Here is a 24,057-nt window from a genome sequence, read left to right on the forward strand (position 1 = left end):
AGGTAAGAAAAACAGACAGGCAGATAGGCAGATAAGACATTCACTGCGGTTAGGCCAAAAGGAGTGATCAGGGATAAATTAGCACCTAAATGAAACTGAGATTTTTTCTGAAGCTGGAAACGGGGAGAGACAGTCAGACAGACTCCCGCATGCGCCCTACCGGGATCCACCCTGCACGTCCACCAGGGGCAATGCTCTGCCCATCCTGGGCGTTGCTATTCTGCGACCAGAGCCACCTTAGAGCCTGAGGCAGAGGCCACAGAGCCATCCCCAGCGCCCGGACCAACTTTGCTCCAATGGAGCCTTGGCTGCGGGAGGGGAAGAGAGAGTCAGAGAGGAAGGAGAGGGGGAGGGGTGGAGAAGCAGATGGGCGCTTCTCCTGCGTGCCCTGGCCAGGAATCAAACCAGGGACTTCCACACACCAGGCCGATGCTCTACCGCTGAGCCAGCCAGCCAGGGCCTTCTGCACGCCAGGCCGACGCTCTACCACTGAGCCAACCGGCCAGGGCCTTGAAACTGAGATTTTTAATAGATTAGAATCCCTGAACTGGGCTGAATTGATCAAAAAGAAAGCTCTAATACACTTAGAGATCTGAAACTGTCATAACATTTAGAGTTAGGTCAGTAGTCTTTCTCCTTTTCAATCATGTGGTCACGTGCTACAGTTACAGATTCTAAGGAAACCTATGCAGGAAAACTCAAATCACAGTGTCATTTAAACTAAAGAACCATCCACACAATGTTTGAAGGGTATACGTGGATAAAAATCCACTTTTCCCAGTTTTATTGAGATACAGTTGACACACATCACTGCGTCCGTTTAAGGCACACAGCCTTAAAATTTGACTTACATAGATTGTAAAATGACCACAATAAGTCTAGTTTGCATTCATTATCTCATATGAATATATTATAATAAAAAGCAAACACAAAGGTCTTTTTCCTTGCAATGAGAACTCTTAGGATTGACTCTCTTAACGACTTTCATATATACCATTCAGCCATGGTAACTAACTATAGTCACGATGCTATTCATTTCATCTCCAGGACTTACTTATTCCAGCAATCAACTGGAAGTTTGCACCTTTTAATCACATTTCTCCAATCTCCTTATTTCTCCCCCAACCCAGTAACCACAAATCTGGTTTTTTCTCATGTCTGTTTTTTGTTTTGTTTTGTTTAATCCATTTAATGTCAAGGAATCACAAACTATTCATTAAAAAAAATTTTTTTTAATGCATATGCACCATAGTGTTTTTAACACCTAGAGCCCAGCAAACTGAACATCTTGAAACACCACTGGTTTCTGAACCGAATCATGTGTCACTCAAACAAGTTCACTAGAAGGATCAGTAGGGTTCCGAATTCAGAATAAATTCTTTTCAGGAAAAAAATGTTTAAAAAGAAAAAAAGGCAATCGTTGCAATCTTTTAAAAGTTTTTTTTTTTTTCATGCGTCCATGAGCGACACTTGTCACTGCGACTGGCAGGGCCACACTGGAGCTTCCCTGCGACATGAATTATGGAATAATGATGGATGAGGGTTTTCTTCTCCTACAAAGGCGAAGCAGGGTCAGATCGGCCCCGTCCACCACCGGCTGCCCGGGCTCGGATGCCCACGCGAGCTGGGGTCCGTCCGCTGCCCGCCCTGCACGCGCACGTCCGCGCGCCTGGGGCTTGGGGTCCCCTTAGCTGCTCGAGGTCACCTTCCCGTGTTCAGAATAGGCAAGAAAAGAAGGGGGACAACTTGCTTCATGTGTTTTTTTTTTTTTTTTCACGTTCAAGTTTAATGAGGGTACAATTTACAAAGGACATCGAGGGCCGGACGACGGGGCCGGACCGCCGTCGGCTGCACGCGTGGCCGCTCGCCGCGCCTGCACCCCGCAGGCTCCGGAGCCCCTTCCCTCCGCCCGGCTCCTCCCCACCCCTTCGGACAGCAGTGAGCCCGCCAGCGGGGCGACTGCCGAGCAGTAGTTAGAGGAGCTGTCTCCGGAAAGGAGGGACAGTCGCGACAGAGGATACCCTGAGCCACAGACAGTAGCCAACTCTCGCAGCTGCCATGACCCCCGCGGGCCACCGTAGACCCTTCCTGGGGGTGGGGGTGGGGCGCTAGAAACTTCGCGGGCCGCCATGACCTCCGCGGGCCGCCGTAGATCCTCTTAAGGACCGTTAGGACCCACGCGGGTTGCCATGACTCCCGCGGGCCGCCGTAGATCCTCCTGGGAGCCGCCATGATGCCCACGAGATGCCTTGAACCTCGCGAGCCGCCGTAGGAGCGTCCGCCCCAGGCTGCGCTCCCAAGATGGCTACTGGGCCCGGCTCCTCCCGGCACCCTCGCTGAGGAGGTCGGGGCAGCGGGTGCGCGGCGCAAACCTAGCGTTCCGGCCTCGCGCGCGCTGTCTCTCGGGGCGGGAGGCGGGACGCGGGGCCCCTTCCGGGGATGGGCGGTGGCGCCCGAGCCGGCCCGACTCTGCCCCGGCTGCCCCGGCTCCGCCCCGCGCGGGCGGGCGCTCGGCCGCGTCTCCGCCCGTCAGTGCGCCGGGCCCGGCTGGCCTCGCGGGGAGCTCGGAGCCCGCGGGCGTCAGGAACGGGAGGCGGCAGCGCGGCGACCGGTCCGCGGCGGGTCCCGGGGCGCGGAGGCGGCGGCACCATGTTCTCCCTCAAACCGCCTCGACCCACGTTCAGGTCCTACCTCCTGCCGCCGCCGCAGGTAGAGCCACGCCGGGGCCGGCGCTTCCGGGGCGCGGGGTCGGGCCGGTGCGGGGCCGGGGCCGGGGCTGGTGCGGGGCCGGGGGGCCGGAGCGGCGAAGAGCCCGTGTCCCCCGCCCCATGTCCGCGTCCCAGCCGCGCGGCGCCTCCGCCGGCTCCGGGAACCCTGCGCTCGGGCTCGGGGCCGCGGGACGCCGCCCGGGGGAGCGCCCGGAGCGGACGGACCGGCGAGCGCAGGCACCGGGCGGCCGGCTGCCCACCTGTCGCCGCGTGCAGGTCCCCGTGTCCGTGCCCGGCCCCGCGTCGGACAGAACTCGGGGGAAACGCGCGGGACCTCAGGGGGCGGGAGCCGCGTGGGCCGCCGGCGTCCCCGTCGCTCGGACGGTCGTTCGCCTTCGCGGCCCCGGGGAGGAAGACTTATCCCGCTCGTTGTGTTTCAGACGGACGACAAGACGAACTCGGAGCCGAAGATTAAAAGACTGGAGCCCGCGCTCTTGCCCGGTAAACGCGGCAGCCCGGACAGGTGCCCGAGTCGCGGCTGCGGCTGAGTTCGGGTTCGGGTTCGGTCCAGCGTCGTTCCCTGGGCTGACGGGCGCCCCGGGCTGGCTGTCCCCCGGGCTGACTGTCCCCCGGGCTGACTGTCCCCCGGGCTGACTGTCCCCCGGGCTGGCTGTCCCCTGGGCTGACGGGCGCCCGGGCTGGCTGTCCCCCCTGGGCTCACGGACGCCCCGGGCTGGCTGTCCCCCGGGCTGGCTGTCCCCCGGGCTGGCTGTCCCCCGGGCTGGCTGTCCCCTGGGCTGACTGTCCCCCGGGCTGACTGTCCCCCGGGCTGGCTGTCCCCTGGGCTGACGGGCGCCCGGGCTGGCTGTCCCCTGGGCTGACGGGCGCCCCGGGCTGGCTGTCCCCCCTGGGCTCACGGACGCCCCGGGCTGGCTGTCCCCTGGGCTGGCTGTCCCCCGGGCTGGCTGTCCCCCGGGCTGGCTGTCCCCTGGGCTGACTGTCCCCCGGGCTGGCTGTCCCCTGGGCTGACGGGTGCCCCGGGCTGACTGTCCCCTGGGCTGACTGTCCCCCGGGCTGGCTGTCCCCTGGGCTGACTGTCCCCCGGGCTGGCTGTCCCCCGGGCTGGCTGTCCCCCGGGCTGGCTGTCCCCTGGGCTGACTGTCCCCTGGGCTGACTGTCCCCTGGGCTGACGGGTGCCCCGGGCTGACTGTCCCCTGGGCTGACTGTCCCCTGGGCTGGCTGTCCCCTGGGCTGACGGGCGCCCGGGCTGACTGTCCCCTGGGCTGGCTGTCCCCTGGGCTGACGGGTGCCCCGGGCTGGCTGTCCCCTGGGCTGACGGGCGCCCCGGGCTGGCTGTCCCCTGGGCTGACGGGAGCCCCAGGCTGGCTGTCCCCTGGGCTGACGGGCGCCCCGGGCTGGCTGTCCCCTGGGCTGACGGGAGCCCCGGGCTGGCTGTCCCCTGGGCTCACGGGAGCCCCGGGCTGGCTGTCCCCCGGGCTGACTGTCCCCCGGGCTGGCTGTCCCCCGGGCTGGCTGTCCCCCGGGCTGGCTGTCCCTGGGTTTATTTCACGCTGATCCGGGTGAGGGTCCGACTCCTGAAGGGGCAGAGCGGGCGGGTGTCCTGAGGACCGAGCAGCAGGGTCAGAGAGTCACCGGTGTGGGTTCTGGAACACTCCAGCATCCCAGGACGCGAGGAGAACGACACCACCTCCTCTTCTTGTCTTCTGGGATGTTTTTCTTTTTCTGCATTTTTTTTTAGGTTGAATTTATGGGGGTGACATGGTGTATTAGAATGACATAGGTTTCGGGCTCCAGTGTATTTTTGACAGCGGCCTGTGACTGCTTAGGTCGGGAGCACCCTCCTCCTTCCCCGTTCCGGCCCATCCGCCGTTCCTCGGGCGTTTACGGACCTTGAGGAGCCGCCGGTGTCGTGCCTGGGACTCTGCACCCCGGGCGGAGCGGGTGAACTTTGAGTTCCTTACTTGGTAATTGCGTTCTGAAGGTGTCAGCTGCGTTTGCAGGTGTGCTGGTGTCTCGGTTCAGACAGGCTGGGTGTCCCCACGGCGGCACGGTTGGCCCGCTCTGTGCACCCTGGGGTGTCTGTCAGCACCCTGGCCTCCGCCCCCCGCCTTCCAGCTCCTGGTTGTGACGGCCAGCATGTCTGTGGTGAAACTATGTTTCGCCCTCTGGGAGCAGAATTTCCTCTGGGGGTTTGGGGAAGCAATGGGTTAGCAGAAAATGTGCTCAGAGAACCCTGGAGGTCGAAGTGGGCGTTGGTGGCAGGTAGTAGTTTAGGTTTTGTTTTGCTTTTTAAAGTTTTATTTATTTAATTAATTAATTGTGTTAGATTCTAGGGTCACCTCGAATGCATCCACCTCCCCCTATTCCTCTCAACATCTCCCTTGCCCCCTCCCTACAGCACCCTTCCCCCTTCCCTTCAGGGTGACCCCATCTCATCCCCTTTCCCTCTGTCCTCTCTCCCTCTGGTCCCTGTGATCCCTCCTCTGTCTCGGTTCTGTTCCTCAGTTCTCATTATTGCTTGGATTTCTCAAATGAGTGAGGTCATATGATATTTTTCTTTCTCTGCCTGGCTTATTTCACTCAACATAATAGTTTCAAAGACACCATATCACCGACTGAAAAAAAATAAATGTACCCCCATGTTTATGGCAGCACTGTTCACATTAGCCAAGATCTGGAAACAGCCCAAGTGTCCGTCAGTGGACGAGTGGATTAAAAAGCTGTGGTACATATATACAGTGGAATACTATGGGGCTATGAAAAAGAAGGAAATATTACCTTTTGCAACAATATGGAGGGACCTGGAAACTATTATGTTGTTTTGTTTTTCTTAGGTGAGGAAAGGAGACAGTGAGGCAGACTTCTGCATGTGCCTGGAGGTGGGGGGGGGGGCATCTACCCGTCACTCCCATGTGGGATTGCTCCAGCACCAAAGTGCTTTTAGTACGTGAAGCTGACATGGTCCAGTGGAGTGCCCAGGGCCAGGCTCAAACCAATTAAGCACTTATTGTGGGAGGGGAAGAGACAGAGAAGGGGGAGGGGCGAGAAAGAGGGGAAGAAGCAGATGATTGCTTCTGACCAGGAATTGAACCTTGGACATCCATACACCGGGCCAACACTCTATTCACTGAGCCACCGGCCAGGGCCAGTAGTTTAGTTTTAAACCATATAAAATATTTGACTGGTGTTTTGAGTTGTATGGTCCTTGTTTAATAGTTAGGAAAAGTTCGCCATTTGCTGTGATCATTGGGGGAAGTCACCAGCTATTTAGAAAAGCCTGTTCTAAACCCGTAACAACCCAGTGCCAGTTTGTATGGCCACTGTCAACATTTAAGGATTTCAGTCATTACTTCATGCTAAACCCAGTGAAGTGACTCAACTTTTACAGGTGGTCATTGGACAAATAGGGAGCCTTCCCATGGTGTGCTTTAAAAATACAAATATTAAGTAGGAACAAACACGTTAAAAGCATCAACCGCGTTTTATAGGTCCACGACTCAAAAGTTGTGTTAAACTTGATTATGGGAGTGAGTTTTGTTCCCATGATCTTATTTTAATGTGTGTGCTGACTAATCCCCCTGTGCTTGTCCTGCAAGTGAGCAGAACTGCTAAGTCACCTTGGCTGTCGGGCTGCTGGCCTTTAGCCTCCATTGCTGCAGGCGTGGAAGTCGGCTGCGGGAAGCTGTGCACGCCGTGAGCCTCTGACCTTTGCTCCCTCGGCTCTGAACAGGCCCGGCCATTCTCAGGCTGGGATTTGCCTCTTCCCCGGTTGTGACCCAACAACCAATAAACAGCACTGGTCTTAGCTACAAAGGCAGTGTTTGGTTTTTAAAACTCAGCTTTTGTATTTAAGATGTGCTTATGAAAAGTGTTACTGCCCATAAGCTTGAAGAACTTCACATTGAAGGGTCTGCCATTCTGTAGAATTCACTAAAAGCTTAACCTTTCTACTGAAGAAGCAGAGTTTTCTGGGGAAGGTGTCTATTCCTTTCCTGACCCTACACGGTCTCCTCCTAGGGAATCACAGCCAAATCTGCGTCTTCTGACCCAGGGTAATTGTCCCATGGCTCTGTATTTGCATCCACGAGAGCTCTATATTTGCATCCAGGAAAGTTGTATATTTGCCTACTAAGGAGCTCTGGCACCCGGCGCCCCATGTGCACTTACCCTGTTCCTTACACATTTAGCCCCCCCCCACTCTTCCCTCCTCCTTCCTGTCTGGCCAGCCTGCTTCCCCTGCCCTGTCACCTGACTACCACTAGGACCCCCGTTGCCCCTCCTCAGCTATGCAGCCTCCTGCTCTGCCTGTGAAGTCTGCAAGACGGCGGCAAGAGTGAGCGAGGCGGTGAGAACCTGGCCTTCAGCGGTCAGAAACCAGGAGCAAGCCTGGCCCGTCACCTGGGCTGTCCACAGGCACAGGGAACAAGACGTGACTGCTCCGAGATGCAGGGTCTCATGCTAGGCTTTGGCATGGTGCCTCGGGTTCAAGGAAGTCCTGCTTCAGCTGCCCGGAGCTTGAACTTGTAATTCAATAAGCAGATGAAAATTGGGACACAAAATCAATTGTTTATTTGTGTGTAGTTGTTAGAGTGCTCTGTTGGAACTTAACAAACCCGATTTAAAATGACCTTCATCACAGAAGGAACTAATAGCCAACTAATAATTGAATGCAAGTTGTGTTTTATGTGGGCTGGTGATTTCCAGGGTGCCTGGTTCGTGGAAGTCCATAAAATGGAGGTTGTGCCAGATAACCCTCGCGGCTGGGACGTCCACCGCGTTCTGCACTGTGGTGCTGAGTGCCTGACAGAACTCTGAGCCCGTCTGCTGACAGTGCACCGGTGTGCCAGCACGAGCACAGGCGTGCCCGGGCCGCTTTCAGATCGGTGCTGAGTGCCACCTCCCCAGCAGCATTGCCGGCAGCCGCAGTTCCGGTGGGTCGGTCCAGAGAGCACGGTCACGCGGGGTGGGGGGGGCAGAGCGAGCTTCCAGGGTCGTTACCTTGGAGCCCCACGAACACAGGCTACTGCTGCTTACTAAGCGGGTTCCTGCATGTGTGATGTCCACTGTGCTCTTTCGCTGACCTGCAGCTTACAGGCTACTCCTCATAACGGCCTCGTGAGGTAGGTGCCCGCTGTCTCCATTTGAGTTGCAGAGGGTGACCTGCCCAGTGTCGCCATGAGGAAGGGCGTAGTGGAATTCTGCGCTCACGCCCAGGCCGTGCCTCAAACCACTGGCGCGGGGCCTCCCTAACGACACAGGTGACGTGAGGGTGCAGGTTAGGCTTTGGGGCTGGAAGGCGTGGACTGAATGTCAGCCCGGAAGGAGTTCTCACTCTGTCCCCTCAGTGGTGACAGTCGTCCCTGCTTGAGGAGCAGCTTCCCGGCCGTTTCAGCTGCCAGAAAGTGGGGCATCTCAGGAGGCAGGGACTTCCTGTCCGGCCGTGTGCCAGCACCTTGTCTGAGGGTGTGCGGTCCCTGGTGCATGGGGACGGCAGCCTCTTCACTGCTGGGACTGGGACCTGGTCTGAGGCTGGGCAGGGGCAGGAGAGCAGGGCGTGTGCTGCATCCCAGTGAGTCAGCTGGCACTGGGCACATGCCCGCACTCTGGCTGAGGAGTAAGGCTGGGAAAGGTGAGGTCCTGCCCCAGGCGATCTCGGTCCCTGGGGAGATGCTTCCGCAGGGGAGATTCAGGGAGGCCCCTTGAGCAGGTTTGGAGCAGGAGGCAGATCCGGAAAGGACTGCGGCTCTGCGTCTGCGAGGGCCCACCCGGCCTTAGCCCTGCGCTTGGCTGCGTCGGCCCCACCCAGCCTGTGCCCTCTGTAGCACCAACGCCAGCAGCATTTTCTTTCTGAGACACCCTGCTCGGTGAAGGCACTGATTGTCGGAGTCCTTTGTGATCGGATCAGAACAGCACACAGCTAAGGGCCGTCTGGGAAGTGGGGGTGGCGTGCTCTGTACGTGTTCACTACACATCTGGCCCGTGTGCGCCCTGTTCTGGTTCCCTGCCTCCCTGCAGGTCCTGCCCCTGCCCCCATGGTGGGGTTCCGCAGCCTTGGGTGAGGGCTTTCTCTCTCGGGTGTGTTCCATTGTGTGATTCAGTGTAGTTAGGGTGAGGGATGATTGTAGACTGGTGTTCGTAGGGTCTTGGTTTGTAGATACATTGCTCTAGAACAAGTGGAGAGCTTGGAACCAGGAGCAGCGCAGCCCCTGCGGTGTCTGGGTGCTAGGTTGCGCCCCACATTGGGGCTCTCAGGGTCTGGTGCTCCTGCCCCCGGCCGCCGCTCATCGCTGAGGCCGCACTCGTTACTCCCTCCTGATTCTCCGTCTGCCTGTACCTGCAGCTCCCGCCGTTCCTGCGCCTCCAGAGTGAGGTCCTCCTGAGCCGGGTCAGGTCCCAGTGTGTCCACCCGTGCCGTGCTCGTGTGCCACCTTGCTGGCCTCTGCATGCTGCCCTGCACAGGAGGCCCTCAGTCCCCCCAGTCTATGTTCTGGTGTCCATGTCTGTCACCGCGCTCACCCACAGCCTGAAAATACTACGGAACATTCCAGAAATAAACTCCTAAGTTTTGGATTGTGTGCCAGTCTGGGTCGCATGATGAGTCCTCTGGCGGGCCTGCCCCCTCCCGGGACATGAATCGGCCCTTTGTGCAGAGTTGCCAGGCTTGTCCCTCTCGGTCACTTGGCCAGAGGACTGCTGGGACTCTGACTGGGACCTTTCCCAATCAGAGCGGTCGGGGTCAGGGGGTCGTGGCAGCCCGTTCCATCTGACTGTGGAATAGACTGAGGGGTCAGGGCCCTGGCCCCTGTCACTGGCCTTGCAGGCTGGTGGCTTAAAGATGTCTCTGTGCCTGGTTGAGCTTTGGACCTTGAGATTAAGAAGCGATGATAACCAAGCTCTAAGTAAATTATGGAAAATTATTCTTTTCAAAGCACGTTTTAATTTTTGTTTTGGTTTCTTGTTTTTATTCTTTAATCTTTTCTTTTAACCCTAAAACTGTAGTTTAAACTTTTATCACCAAGTTATAATTTGAGATCAGAGGGAAACCCCATTTGGATTTATGGAATATATCCTAAATAAATAGATGGCATTCTGTGTTAATTTTGAGGTTTAAAGCCAAACTCTTTTCTCATTCCTTACAAAAGAAGCCGAAGACCTTGGTTTGGGAGATGTGGCTGCATGTTGATAAAATACAAATGTTCGATCAAGTCGTATTCAGAAGGAGAGGGCGGAGCCTGTTTCTTCCCCAGAATGCCTTTCCACAGGAGGGGTCGGGTGGGCAGGGCGGGCAGGCGGGGGGGGGGGGGGGAGGGCAGGCCGGGCTCAGGCGTCCAGGCCCTCGTGCCTTCGGTCCCTGTCTGGCCAGTGCAGGAGCGCCTGTTGACCCTGTTGTGAGCACAGCAGGCCTCCAGCATTCCTTCCTGTCATCCTCCTGCAGCATTCCTCTGAGGTCACACAGCGACGGTTGGCATTTCCTAGTGCAGCCATAGCTCACGCAGCGGTATTTTTCTCTTTTTAAGGAGAGATTGTTGTAAACGAAGTCAACTTTGTGAGGAAATGCATTGCCACAGACACGAATCAGTACGATCTGTGGGGGAAGCTGATCTGCAGTAACTTCAAAATCTCCTTTGTCACGGATGACCCGATGCCCTTGCAGGTGCGTGCGCGTGCGTGTGCGTATGCGTGTGCGTGATCTGCAGTAACTTCAAAATCTCCTTTGTCACGGATGACCCGATGCCCTTGCAGGTGTGTGCGCGTGCGTGTGCGTATGCGTGTGCGTGATCTGCAGTAACTTCAAAATCTCCTTTGTCACGGACGACCCGATGCCCTTGCAGGTGCGTGTGCGTGTGCGTGCATGTGCGTGTGTGTGCGTGTGTGCCCTGTGATCGCGTCAGGCTGTTGACTCTGAAAGTGACTGAAGATCGTGTTACCAGCATGAGGCTGTTGGGAGAAGAATTAACATGGATGTAACTTTTTATTTCAGAAGTTCCATTACAGAAATCTTCTCCTCGGTGAACACGATGTCCCTTTAACGTGCATCGAGCAGATCGTCACGGGTATGTGGTTCTCTGCTTGGTCTGTACAGCTGATTCTATTGTGCCCTGGAAACATTGCTGGAAGAAATTCAGATCCTTGGAATTTTATTTCTGTAGGTTTTATTTCTTTTCTTTTTTTTTGAGTTCCAGGATCATTAATGAAAGAGAGAGGTCAAGAAATCATTTCAAAACGGAGATAACAGACTGTATAGCTCTTAATATTTACTAGTGTTTGTCCTGTCTTAAATTAAAATTTTAATCGTAAAAGTACATCTCGATGTTGATAGTGGCCAGTGTGCAAAGAATGATTTGAAACGTCTTCAAAAGCAGTGTTAAAATCAGTCCCCTGAGGTTCTAGGGACCCCGTAAACGTGAGTGTTGGAGAAGTGGTGTCATTACCCGAAACGTGGTGACCTGGTAACGCACCAAAGAGTGAGACGCCAGGAAGAATGTTCACGTTTACGTGTTTCTTTATTTTCTCGTTTAGTCAATGACCAGAAGAGGAAGCAGAAAGTCCTGGGCCCCAACCAGAAACTGAAGTTCAATCCAACCGAGCTTATTATTTACTGCAAAGACTTCAGAATCGTCCGGTTTCGCTTTGACGAGTCAGGTCCCGAAAGTGCCAAAAAGGTAATACTTTCTTGTTGAGCTCTGTCGGGGTCTGGGTTTCGCACCATACGCTCCAGTTTTAGTTCTGTGTGCAAATTCTGATCTCTCCGCTGTTTAGGGTCTTTGTTTTTTTTTTAAAGTGAAGTTACCAGGTAACCACTTAAATAAAGACTGAGCCAAGGATGTTAATAGCACTATTTCTTTGGGCTGGTTTATGGCGGCTTTAATATAGTCTGTAATTTTTTTTTTTATTCAGCTCCTAAAATATTGCAAAGTATTGTGTGGAGATTAGTATATCTTTTTTTTTTTTCTTCTGTATTTTTCTGAAGCCAGAAACGGGGAGAGACAGTCAGACAGACTCCCCCATGCGCTCGACCGGGATCCACCCGGCATGCCCACCAGGGTGCAACACTCTGCCCACCAAGGGGCGATGCTCTGCCCATCTGGGGCGTCGCTCTGCTGCGACCAGAGCCACTCTAGCGCCTGGGGCAGAGGCCAAGGAGCCATCCCCAGCGCCCGGGCCATCTTTGCTCCAGTGGAGCCTTGGCTGCGGGAGGGGAAGAGAGAGACAGAGAGGAAGGAGAGGGGGAGGGGTGGAAAAGCAGATGGATGCTTCTCCTGTGTGCCCTGGCCGGGAATCGAACCCAAGACTCCTGCACGCCAGGCCGATGCTCTACCACTGAGCCAACCGGCCAGGGCCGATTAGTATATCTTTTATGTCAAGACCATTACCGGCTGAGGTTTTTTTAAAGGTTGAAAAGATGGGGAGGTAATTGAGTATTGGTGAGACTTTGAATTCAGTACCTCAGGACTTTGTCAGCAAACTGGAAATTAGTTATGTACGGGTTAGGAAGGTGTCTAGTTAGGGGAGGGGCTTTCTAAGTGTTAGCACGTTAAAGAAGGTTTCTGGTTTTTTTCGAAGTTAGAAGCGGGGAGGCAGTCAGATAGACCCCGCATGCGCCCGACCAGGATCCCCCGGCTCTGCCCATCTGGGGCACTGTGTGCACTTGGTCAGGAGGTGGTAGGCTTATTTCTAGGACTAGAATCCACAGTCTCTCCACAGGAGGATGGCCAGCGTGAGCTGTGTATCTGACGGTCACGGCCACTGGGACTAGCTGACCTGGCAGAGCGGTGGTGGGATCTGTGGCTGGAGGTCTTCAGATAGAGCCTGTGAGGCCACGTGTCAGCCTGCGGCACTAGTGAGAACTCAGCTGGCAGCTCTGAAGGCCCCGTTAGCTGTTCACATCCACACTGAGAGGCCTGCTCTTACATGGAAAGACTTAGACTCCAGTAGGTGGTAGGCTGTGTATGAAATATTCTTGCCTGCTCTCTTGAACCTAAATATGTGCTAGTGGGTTATCAGTTAAAGCATCAGAGTCTGTGTGTGAGATCCTGTCTTGAGAAGAGGCAGTGTCTCGAGCGTGGGAATAGCACAGAGCTTCGGGCGCCGAGTGAGAAGAGGATGCTGTGTAAGAACGTGACGCGGGCCCAGTATTCCTCCAGAAGGTTTGCATCTCCCGCTGTGCTGGGTCTTCCAGAGGACACATCCAGTGATTGGAAATTGGGGTTCTTGAGCCATCTAGATTGCTTGTTGGTCATTTTTGAAGTTGGAGGCAATGAGCTAAGTTTAACTGAGTAAATGAAGCATGAAGGAATGAAAAATAGTACAAAGTAGCAACGTGAAAAGTGCACCCACAGAAATGATCAAAGAAATATGTGCTGAGGAAATTCAGGGAACCCCTTGTCTGTTGTGCTGCTTGTCAAGTGCGGGGCCTCCCTGAGCTGTCCACAGAAGAGCCAGGCCAGCTTTCTGTTCCTTTCCCAAGACCAGGTTTCTCGCAGGAATCCTTTCCCCGCTGTCTCCAACTATAAAAAGCACGTTACCGCAGACCCGAAAGAAATACCCTTTATGTCTTTTGTAAGGCGGGACATGAAGGAAGAAATAAGTGGGACAATTTTTCCCTAACTTACATGTTTCCAAATACAGAGAGTTGCATCACATGTGACTTGCCAATGCTTAATTCCTTCATCAGCTAAAAACAAAAATTCTAGCTTGATTTCATGTCAAGGGGGAGTTCTCCTCCGAAGTTAGCTGACAGCCGGGGCAGCTGCAGACTGGCTTTATCTCCTGGGGACTGAGTGCTTAGCTCTTTCTGGAAAAGCTTCGATCTTTTATGTTCTAGAATGACTAGGATGCTCACTCAGAGTTCCCTGGCGGGTGCACCAATGATGAATTTTGAAATACTGAAAGCACTTACATTTCTATTTGAAATGTGACCTCTCAGAATGCAAAGCGGGGTCACACTCTTTAAAGACTGCGCTGAAGCCCTTGGCAGTCTTGTACGAGCCACGTGAGGACAACCGGGCAGCTCTGTGCAGCTGCCCCCCGCCCCCCGCACGCGTGTCTGCGGCCGTGGGCTGTCACAGCGCGGGAGGAGATGGGGGAGGTCTGAGAGGGCTTGGACCGTGCAGGTGAGACATCAGCTCAGAGCCGCTGTGAGCCACCACTTCCTTTTGAGAACCTTTGCCGGAAGCAGGGTGGAGAAGGGTTGTTTTTAACGACTTAGCACTTACATGTATCGGTTCATACGTGTAAAGATGGTGAGTGAGGTACGTGCCCTGAACCTCCATTTTATTCTTGCTTGTTCAGGCCTACTTCCTGGAAGTGAAAATGCAGCTCGTGGATTTAAAGAAACAATTGGCCTTTCCTGAATTGTCGCTTTTGCCTTGAATCGGGGACTTTCTCGGTGGCCTTCAGACCGTGGGCACATAGGGGGCCGTGCTGTTCCCAGTGGGGACTCGGAGAGCCCAGTGCTCCTGGGCGACCTCCTGCCGGCCGTAGGAGAGACCGCAGGGCGGAGAGCAGGGCCCCTGCCAGACAGGAGGGAGCCCTGGAGCCTTGGTCCTGAGGTCACTTCAGAAGTTGTTGAGAATTGCGTTTCCTGTAGTAAGGTGCTCACCCTAGTTTGACTTCTTTAATAGAAGATTGTCTTTATTTCCTTTGATTGCCAGGGCAAATGAACTGTTCGGTGTTCAAAGATGTGGAGTGTCTCTGACATATTTTGATGCTTAGGGAGAGCATTGCAAAATCAGAACAGTTTTATATGAGATGAGATCTACTTCTTCAAGTCTTCAAAGCTTAGTGATAGGAGCCAGGAACGTGGACGGAGGCTTTGAAAGGAGGCTCAGTGGAAAAGCTCAGGGCAGAGGACGCCTGGTTGGCCTTCCCGTCTCCGGGTCCCTCGCCAACAGCGTGCGTGACCCACGTGACACAGGAGGATGTGCCTCTGGGTTCCGCAAGGTGCCCCTCGCTCAGGTCACAGGAAAGGAAGCCACACCCAGTAGTCACCCGCTGCCGACCAGGTTCAGGTGTGCTCCCTGCCCCAGGGGTCAGCCATTCTGTGCAGGGTCAGCCTGGGCTTCCCTCGCAGTGTCTGCGCAGTCGTCTCTGTGCCGGCTCTGAGACGCGCAGCCCTGTGACCGGGACGTCAGCCGTGTGGGGCTGTTTAGAAACGGCTGCGGTGGGTTGTGCCTCACAGATAGTCTTTGTTCTGTGACCATAAAGGCAGGCTCCGTCATCAGTGGCATGTGACTCTTTAGTGAACACAAGGCCTGTGACTGCTCTCTAGAAGCCTCAGAGGAGGGACATCGTCACAGGCTTGGAGCATTCACCTTGCGGCAGGAACCAGCGTGTCAGCGAGCACATGGGTGCACAGAGCTTCGCAGACATGGTGGGCACGCAGAGGTCGCCAGGCGTGCCCCGCCCATGCGGCAGGTCCTCCCGGTCTCTGTCCCCAAACGACGCGACTCGCCGCTGCCTTCCTCCCTCGCTGTGTCACTTGCTGCACTCCCCCCCAGACAGCTGACCCGTCCCCTCCTCTGTCCCCTGCGTCCCCGCCAGAGCCGGCTTCCCAAGAACAGAGCGAGTGTGCTGCTCACGCAGCTCCCAGGCTCAGGGCGGGCTCTCAGGAGCCTGTGGGAAGAGGGACAGGTGTCGCCTCCACCCTTGGGAGGCCGGACTTAACAGTGGCAGGAAGGCAGAGAACTGTGTGTCTCACTTGTGCTGACTCGTGTGACTCTTAGCTGACTGCCCGGAAGTACGGCCACCAGCACTGAGGAACGCAGAGAACTGTGTGTCTCACTTGTGCTGACACGTGTGACTCTTAGCTGACTGCCCGGAAGTACGGCCACCAGCACTGAGGAACGCTCGTGTTGGAGCAGCTGCTATGCAGAGCGCACAGGGTTTCCGCAGCTGGCACAGAAGTCAGCTCGGTCTAGGAGAGCCCATGGAGAGGAGAGGTGGACAGAGGTGAGGTATGGAGGAGGCCCGGCGAGCTGAGCAGGGAAGGTGGCTGGGCCCCGGGCCAGACAGCATGTGCACACCCTTCTCCTGGGACAGGGACTCCGCAGAGCCCACAGGCTGGGCGTGGTGCCCGGGGGCCTGTCGCACTCCTTTTCTGCCAGAACAGGTGCTTTAATGAGACAGCCGCGCAGCCTCGGGACGCGAATGTGGTGCCTCAGCCCTGAGCTGGCACGGGAGGCTCTGCCGCAGGCCCAGAGAGAGGTGGCATGCGTGTCCCTAGAGGCTTGTTCATAGCAGAATGCAGCTAACTGGCCTCTGTGCTCTCAGGGGCACGCTTCAGTGAGACGGGAACATGGTGATGTAGAAGGCCTGCTTACTGTATTTTAAACAAGAGGCTGACACTTCCTGTGAGCTCTCAGAGCTGCTCAGCCCACTCAGACGAACAGACAACTCCTGCTTGTACTCCTGCTCACTGGCTCGCTGTGCAGAGCCTGTCACGCTGGTTCACGCTTTCCTTCCGAGTGGCTCTCCTCTCTTCCAGTGGACTGTCTGCTGCTCTCCCCGCCTGTGTCTTCAGTATCTTCTCTTCTTGCTCGTTTACCTGGGCTTGTCCCCCCGTCTGCTCGGGGCTCTGTAGGCACCAGGCATGACATCCACCTGCTGCTCAGACGTCCCGTGTGCAGCGCCTGCAGAGGCCCAGCGTGGAGGTGACGGTCCCCCCTTGGCCGCCAGCCTCGTCCTCACCTCACAGACAGGCAGACCAGGGCCCAGACAGGAACCGACTCCTGGTCCCCTGGCACGTGCTTGCCTGCTGCTCAGGGTGCCGGCGCTGCCCGTGGGATCCATGCCCACGGTTTACGGCCCAGGTGCCGTCTCAGACCCTTTCACTTAGCCACGCAGGTTTTTGGGTTTTTTTCACTATACCTCTTTGAGCCACCCTTGTATTTTGGGGTAGCTTTTCTATTAAGTTTACTTTTTTTTTTTTTTGTATTTTTCTGAAGCTGGAAACAGAGAGAGACAGACAGACTCCCGCATGTGCCCGACCGGGATCCACCCAGCACGCCCACCAGGGGCGATGCTCTGCCCACCAGGGGGTGATGCTCTGCCCCTCTGGGGCATCGCTCTGCCGTGACCAGAGCCACTCTAGCGCTTGGGGCAGAGGCCAAGGAGCCATCCCCAGCGCCCGGGCCATCTTTGCTCCAATGGAGCCTTGGCTGCGGGAGGGGAAGAGAGAGACAGAGAGGAAGGGGGGAGGTGGAGAAGCAAATGGGCGCTTCTCCTATGTGCCCTGGCCGGGAATCGAACCCGGGTCCCCCGCACGCCAGTCCGACACTCTACCGCTGAGCCAACCGGCCAGGGCCTAAGTTTACATTTTTTAATCCACGAAGTATGAACATCAAGTTTTCATACCTTGCAATAAAGCCTTCCAAATTGCTGGTATTAAATTACAGTCCACCCAAAAGGAAACTTCCTTTTTTTTTTTTTTTTTTACAGGGACAGAGAGAGGGATAGATAGGGACAGACAGACAGGAACGGAGAGAGATGAGAAGCATCAATCATCAGTTTTTTGTTGTGACACCTTAGTTCATTGATTGCTTTCTCATATGTGCCTTGACCGCGGGCCTTCAGCAGACCAAGTAACACCTTGCTTGAGCCAGTGACCTTGGGTCTAAGCTGGTGAGCCTTGCTCAAACCAGATGAGCCCGCACTCAAGCTGGTGACCTCGGAGTCTCGAACCTGGGTCCTTCTTCATCCCAGTCCGATGCTCTATCCACTGTGCCACTGCCTGGTCAGGCCACTTGGCTGGGAAACTTCCTTTTTTTATTTATTTAGGAGTGGCTGTGTCGCTGCCCCTTGGGGGAATGCTTGTGTACTTTTCAAGTGCCATTTATCTGAAATAAGTCACTTCCCTGTTGTACCTCTGCTTGGCAAACACTTGCTGAGCACTTACGGTCCACTCACCGGAGGTTGGCCGGTGTCTGGGACACAGCAGCAAGCAACCCCCCACCCCCTCAGGTCGGTGGGAGCCCTGTTGGTGCGGTTGTGCGTCACCGCCCCGTGCTCCCGGGAGGCGAGGCCTTGTTGTGCATTGCGTTTAACAAGTGTGTCACCCCGATTCTAAATGTAGAATTTTTCCTAGGTGTGCCTTGCCATAGCTCATTACTCCCAGCCAGCAGACCTCCAGCTGCTCTTTGCATTTGAATATGTTGGGAAAAAATACCACAATTCAGGTAAATATGAAAACATTTGATATTGTAACTGACTTTACACTGTGTACGTTTCTTATTCTTATGTGTCTAGAAGTCTCCTACCACGTGAATTTTAATGACTAGACTCATTAGCTCCACGGCAGTTAGGAGTAAGCACTGGATCCTGAGAGAGAGAGAGTGTTTGATTGTTTCCTGACAGGCGAGCAGGGAGAGCTGTGAGCTGTGGTTAGCGTAGGACTCGGGTCAGGGGCCTGTGTTCTGTGCTGGAGGAAGAGACCTGCCCCCTTGTCACGTTTAGCTCGTTAGTCTTACCTTTCAAGAAAACTGGCAGAAAATTAAAAGGCATTTAAACACATCTTCTCCGGCATGGTATGGTTTTGTGCCAGCGCTGAAATGCCTAAATGTTTTGGCGGACTTCACAAAGGCGGTCAGAACGCTGACTTGACGTTTCTGAGTACGACTGAAGAGAGGAAGATGAGCATTAGTCCACGGACACGTGTATCCTGGGCAGTTTTTATAAGTGTGAACTTGTTCTGTCCACATGTGGTCAGCAGTGGCCACACAGGAAAATCCAGATGGCCGTGCAGTTCTGTGCATTCCTCTTTATACTAAAACAGTTTAAGTCAATCCTATTTTATTTTTTAATTTTATTTTTTTTGAAAGAGAGAGAAAGAGGGACGGACAGACAGAAAGGGAGAGAGATAAGAAACATCAACTCATAGTTGCAGCACCTTAGTTGTTCATTGATTGCTTTCTCATATGTGCCTTGACCAAGGGCTACAGCAGAGCGAGTGACCCCTTGCTCGAGCCAGCGACCTTGAGCTTTAAGCCAGTGACCTTTGGGCTTAAGCCAGCGACCATGGTGTCATATCTTAAGATCCCACACTCAAGCCAGTGACCCCACACTCAAGCTGGTGAGCCCATACTCAAGTCAGCAATCTTGAGGTTTTGAACCTGGGTCCTCAGCATCCCAGGCTGATGCTCTATCCACTGCACCACCACCTGGTCAAGCAGATTAACCATATTTTAAAATCTCATAAAAGAACAGAGGGAGATTAGCCCCTTGTGGGTTGGTGACTGCACATCAGTGTGCTTGCTGGGTCACATGATTTCCCACTCTTGAAGGAGGAGAAGTAAATCAGTTACATGTTTACAGTGAAAGACCCATCCACCCAGCATGGCCTGGAGGGGATCTTATAAATCATTAACTGTGCTGGTCTTCACAGTCTGTTTCCTCCAGACCTGTGGCCCTGATGTGTGTGGTCTGCAGAGTACAAGCATTCCAGTGTCCCTGCTGTGACTGCGTCAGGACGGGCCCCCACGCAGCCCCTGCAGGCGCAAGTAGAGGCAGCGGGCTCACAGCCGGGCCCGGTGTCTTTCCAGGTGGCACGCAGCAGTCCTGCTTGGCGGAGCAGAGCGGGCAGCTTGCTTCTGAGGGCCCTGTGTTTCTAGAACTTGGACCACAAAGTGCTAATTTTCCCTAATTGTAACCTGGGCCTGAGTGATACAGTTGACATTTTACATTTATTTTTTCATGTAAAGCAAACCCCCTTTCTGTCTTTCAAGAGAGCAGGGCGGGTCCTGTGCTGCCTCAGGCGAGCGTCCCGCGGGCCCCTGAGCACGCTGTGGCCTGGTCACCAGGTGGTGGTCGAGGGCGGGAGGAGCAGGAGCTGCCGGCGCTCTGACGCCCGCTCCACGTCTTCGTGGTCCAGACCAGTGCCTGGGCCCTTGTTCTGTGCAGGAGTGGCTGCGTGCAGAGCACAGATCTGTGGCTTGTCGAGCTCAGACCAGTGCCTGGGCCCTTGTTCTGTGCAGAAGTGGCTGCGTGCAGAGCACGTGCAGGGACTTCCTGTGTGTGTGGTGACCGGACGCCACCTCAGGGACTCCCCACAGTGGCTGTCACCTGTTCCTCGTGGGCGTCTGGGTTAGTGATGCCTTAGGTGGCTGATTCAGTCTGTCGCTGTGCTCCTGGATTTTCTCATGTGCATCAGTCAGCTCTATTTCCTCATGTGTAGCTTGTTGATACAATTGACAACTAACACTTAAAATGTTTATGGACACTTCATATTACATGCTGAAGACTCTTTCTCTTTTGACAAGTACTCACGTGACACGTGGCAGGGTTTCGTGGAGGTTCCTCCTGGGGTCACAGACGCGGTGCCCTTCTGTGCCGTTGCAGAGGCGCACGCTGCACCTTTAAGGTCAGAAGGAGCCCGAGGTCCCACGCCACAGTCAGAGTGCACGAGTGTGTGTGGCAGAGACCAACCATCCCCACGAGCTCCTGGGTGGCACCTGGATGCGTGGCGGGAGGAGGAAGTCCTCCATGGGGCAGGTGGGTGACAGGAAACCGGAGGCAGAGGGCGGTCCTGCCGTCCGTTTGCTAAGGAGAGGTCTTTCAGCGGGCCCTGGGCGTTCAGGTGTCCGTCACAGTTGGCGTCGCCAGAGCATAAACCGTCTCTGAAGCTCAGCGGTCAGCCAGGTGCCTGGCCGGGTCCTGCGTTCTGGGAGGCGGTCCGCCCCACATGACAGGCTGTCCAGTCGCAGGAGAACAATGCTTCCATTTGTTGTCTTTGAACTTGGAGGAAACCACAGGACTCTGCTTTCATCAGTCAGGCTGTTGCTGGGCAAATTATGTCCAAACAGCACAGACGTGCTTTTGTGACACAGTTGGTGAGAAGTCATGTTGTGCCTCTGAAGCGTTGAGAACCCCGTGAGGTCCCTGCAGCCTCAGGATCAGCAGCTCTGTCCACGGCCAGTGTCGCCCAAGGCCGTGATGCAGACGCACGGCAGGAAGTGGACGTGCTCAGTGACGTTTATTTTGCTTTTTGATTTTATGCTTTTCATTAACATAGGTCTTGGTATTGGGTCTTCCTTGAATGCTTGTTTGGAAAACACTCCCAGTGTGCACAGCTCACTTGAAACAGCGTGGGGGCCTTTGAGGTCCCTGCGTGGTGTGGCGGTCCTGTCCCCTTTCCCGTGTAGCTGTCAGGTTGTGGTGGGTCCTCCTGTCTCCTGAGTCCCTGCGTCCCCTCAGCAGCCGCCTGCACCGGAGCCCCTGGGGGACCTCTGGGACTCACGGCCGCGAGGCTGCGCCCGGCCCACAGGCTCAGGTCTCGGGGAGAGCCCGTGCTCCGACCCGCCGTGCTCGAACGTCACGACCAGTTTGTTTCTGCCTGCACACCTGACTTCTGCTGAATTGTCACGCTGGTCGACTTCTCTTCCTGTGCTGGCCACTTTCGTGTCGTGACTGTTGCTGGGAGCCGTTGTGAACACAGGTGGGCGTCTCCGAGAGGACTTCACACAGTCCTGCTCAGACTCCTCAGCTCTGAGAATCAGGCCTCACTCGGGGTGGCTGAGGAGCGCGTCCCAGAACCTGTCACCTGGCTGCCAGGCCCAGGTCCTCTGAGACGAGCGGCTGTGCTGGCGGCTGCTGGGGCCTGAGTCCCGTTCGTAGAGCAGGCCGCGGGCACCGTCAGGCCATGGGGTCTTCTGGAAAGGTTAGAGCTTCCAGACTCGGCTGCTAGACTGTCGGCTGCACGTCCCTGTGGAGGGCAGCGTGCTCAAGACCGAGTCCTGCCATGGAGACGGGCAGTCCTGGGCAGCTGAGCCACCAGAACAGCAAGCAGGCAAGGCCTCCCGTCCTAACCCACATGCCCGCAGCCCCGCCCCCTGAGCCCACCCCCTCGGAGCACTGCAGAGGGCTCCGTCTGGGGCTCAGCCCTGCGAGGATGAGTAGAAGTTCTTCCTACTTCTGTCTTGGTGGTGGCTGTCATTGTGTGGCAGGGACCTCAGGCACCGTGGTGAGCGTTAGTGAAGACATTGGGCTTCCTGGTTTCAACGAGGGTGATGTTTGCTGTGGGTTTCTGATAAATATTCTTAGTCAAGTTAAGGAAATTCTCTTATTTTGATTTGCTAAAGTTTGTTGTTTTAAGTCACGAGCAGGTGTTAAACTCTGTCAGACGTTTTTCTGCACTTGCTGGCTGACCGTGTGGGTCATGTGGTCACAGAGATTTCCTGACACTGCGTCTCTTTCTGTGGGTTTGGGCTTGGGACCACGGCATGTGGAGTGGGCTCTGCCGGGAATTCCGGGAAGGTTCTGCATTCTGAGATCACAGCTCCCGGTTCCTTCTCATTTTGTTATTCTGAGAAGGGTCAGACAGAGAGGGACTCAGAATCTGTGCTTGGAGTTAGCACTTTAGTTTTCAACAAGCTCTGCTAAAATCGGAGGCACCGGACAATGCTGACAACACCCCAGGTTGCTGGCATGGCACCATGCCCTTCACAACCTGAGCAGTGCAGGGCAGTGGCTTCTTCTGCTGTCCGGGTCATAGGGGCATGTCCAGCACGCTGGTCTGGTGCTGTGCTTTCGGCCGGACGTCAGACCTGACTGTGTTGTCACTGTCCAGCCTTCACACAGGCTCTCGGGAGACAGCAGCTCACACCGGGTGTTAATAAAGTGTGGAACAGGTGGCCTGTTTGTGGGACGCTGGAGGGCTTCATGGCTGCAGAGGAGGGCGGGGGTTGGGAGTCGTGGGAAGTCAGGGTCAGGTCAGTTACATGCAGGTGGCCTTCCGGGTATGCTGGTTCCGTGGGAAGTTCAGGGCAGCAGGCAGCATCAGGGAAGTGGGCGTGTGGCAGGTGCAGCACAGTCACAAGTTGGGGGTCATGGGGAGACCTGCCACAGCTGTGGCCACGCAGCAAGTCTCGGGGCCGGGAGATTGTGCCGTCTGGCCCAGAGTGGCAGGGAGAGGAGGCTAACGGTGGGGACGCCTTCCCCTTGGGGAAGCAGCAGCCCCCACACAGAGGAGGCTCCTTGCTAGGGGACTTCTGATCAGGCACTTCCTGCTGACGGTCCCTGTGGACGGACACTCTGGTGGGGACAGGGCATCCCGTGAGCTTGTCAGAGGAGCCCCGATTGGAAGTAGCAGAGAAGAGTTTGTGAAACACAGGAAAGACGAGAATTCCGTTAGCACGGGCCGGATCTGATGGCTTGGAAACAGAGATGCTCGTCAGCATTTCTTTTTCCAGCGGAACACCGAGAAAATGAGCAGTGACTTGGCTCCCCGGAATTTGGGGCAGGGGTGACACAGGCCCGCAGTTTCCATGGAAGCCGAGGAGAATAAACGAGAGGAGACGCGGGCCGCGGGCACCGTTTATCCCTGGGGGGCGGTCAGCGGCAGGGGGGAGGGAAGTGTAGAGTGGTCCTGCGTGACCACGGCAGGTCCTCAGGGTCAGGTGGCCCGCCCTGCTTGTGTGGGAAGGTGCTGAGCTGGAGGAAGGACACTGGGGGGGGGGCAGAAGGGATGAGGACAGATGAGATGCGGGCTCCCAGAGGGAAGGCCAGCTGTGGCCAGGGCTGCTGGGTGCGTTCCAGTCTCGGAGGGACTTGGAGGACGAGCAGGAAGGAGGCCACCTCTGGAGGAGGCATCAGCAGGGCAGGGCATGTCGGATGACGTCGACTGTCACAACAGAACTAACAGTGTGGTTTCTTCTTTAGCCAGCACCATTAACGGGACGCCCACGGGAGGCAGCAGTGCTGCTGGGGGTGGCGGCCCCCAGAAAACGCCCCTCTTTGAGACATACTCGGACTGGGACAGGGAGATCAAGAGGACGGGCGCTTCCGGCTGGAGGGTCTGCTCCATCAACGAGGGCTACATGGTATCCACGTGGTGAGTCCGGGTGGAGGGTCTGCTCCATCAACGAGGGCTACATGGTATCCACGTGGTGAGTCCGGGCGGCCTGTGCGGACAGTCCAGCTCTGCTGCCCTGGATGACCGCCGGGTCACGCGTGGTCTGCTCCCTCTAGCCTCCCAGAATACTTCGTGGTGCCGAGCTCCCTGGCAGACCAGGACCTCAAGACCTTCTCCCACGCCTTCGTCGGCAGGAGGATGCCGGTGAGTGGCCCGTGCTGGGTGCCGTGGCGGCGAGGCTGTGCCCCACGCAGCCCGTGACTCTGCCCTGTCCTGCCCTAGCTCTGGTGCTGGAGCCACGCCAACGGCAGCGCGCTGGTGCGCATGGCCCTTGTGAAGGACGCACTGCAGCAGAGGAAGGTTGACCAGAGGTAGGGATGCGGCCGTCCGTGAGCCCGGGACTCCTGGTCTCGTGCGTTAGCACCACACCTCCTACTGAGAATCGCCACTTTGGAAAGAACGGGACTGTTAGAATTCACTGAT

The 24,057-nt window shown here is 55.9% G+C and overlaps 1 protein-coding gene across 3 annotated transcripts in view; it reads left to right on the forward strand.

Annotated features, from left to right (window-relative positions):
• The first annotated feature begins 2,350 nt into the window (after positions 1 to 2,350).
• The window catches only part of MTMR10 (myotubularin related protein 10), a 34,567-nt gene continuing 12,860 nt past the window's right edge, over positions 2,351 to 24,057 (forward strand). Inside the window, exons 1-9 of one of the 3 annotated variants that reach the window (XM_066354544.1) lie at positions 2,351 to 2,709; positions 3,149 to 3,209; positions 10,247 to 10,383; positions 10,711 to 10,783; positions 11,250 to 11,392; positions 17,815 to 17,905; positions 23,382 to 23,553; positions 23,691 to 23,778; positions 23,857 to 23,945. In XM_066354544.1, coding sequence (XP_066210641.1) covers positions 2,440 to 2,709; positions 3,149 to 3,209; positions 10,247 to 10,383; positions 10,711 to 10,783; positions 11,250 to 11,392; positions 17,815 to 17,905; positions 23,382 to 23,553; positions 23,691 to 23,778; positions 23,857 to 23,945 — 1,124 coding nt within the window. In that variant the 5' untranslated portion in view covers positions 2,351 to 2,439. Of the gene's footprint in view, positions 2,710 to 3,148; positions 3,210 to 10,246; positions 10,473 to 10,494; positions 10,562 to 10,710; positions 10,784 to 11,249; positions 11,393 to 17,814; positions 17,906 to 23,381; positions 23,554 to 23,690; positions 23,779 to 23,856; positions 23,946 to 24,057 lie in introns of those variants that run through there. The other 2 variants (XM_066354546.1, XM_066354545.1) reach the window with 2 other exon arrangements.

This window comes from Saccopteryx leptura, chromosome 13 (genome assembly GCF_036850995.1).
Source record: "Saccopteryx leptura isolate mSacLep1 chromosome 13, mSacLep1_pri_phased_curated, whole genome shotgun sequence".
NCBI lineage: Eukaryota > Metazoa > Chordata > Mammalia > Chiroptera > Emballonuridae > Saccopteryx > Saccopteryx leptura.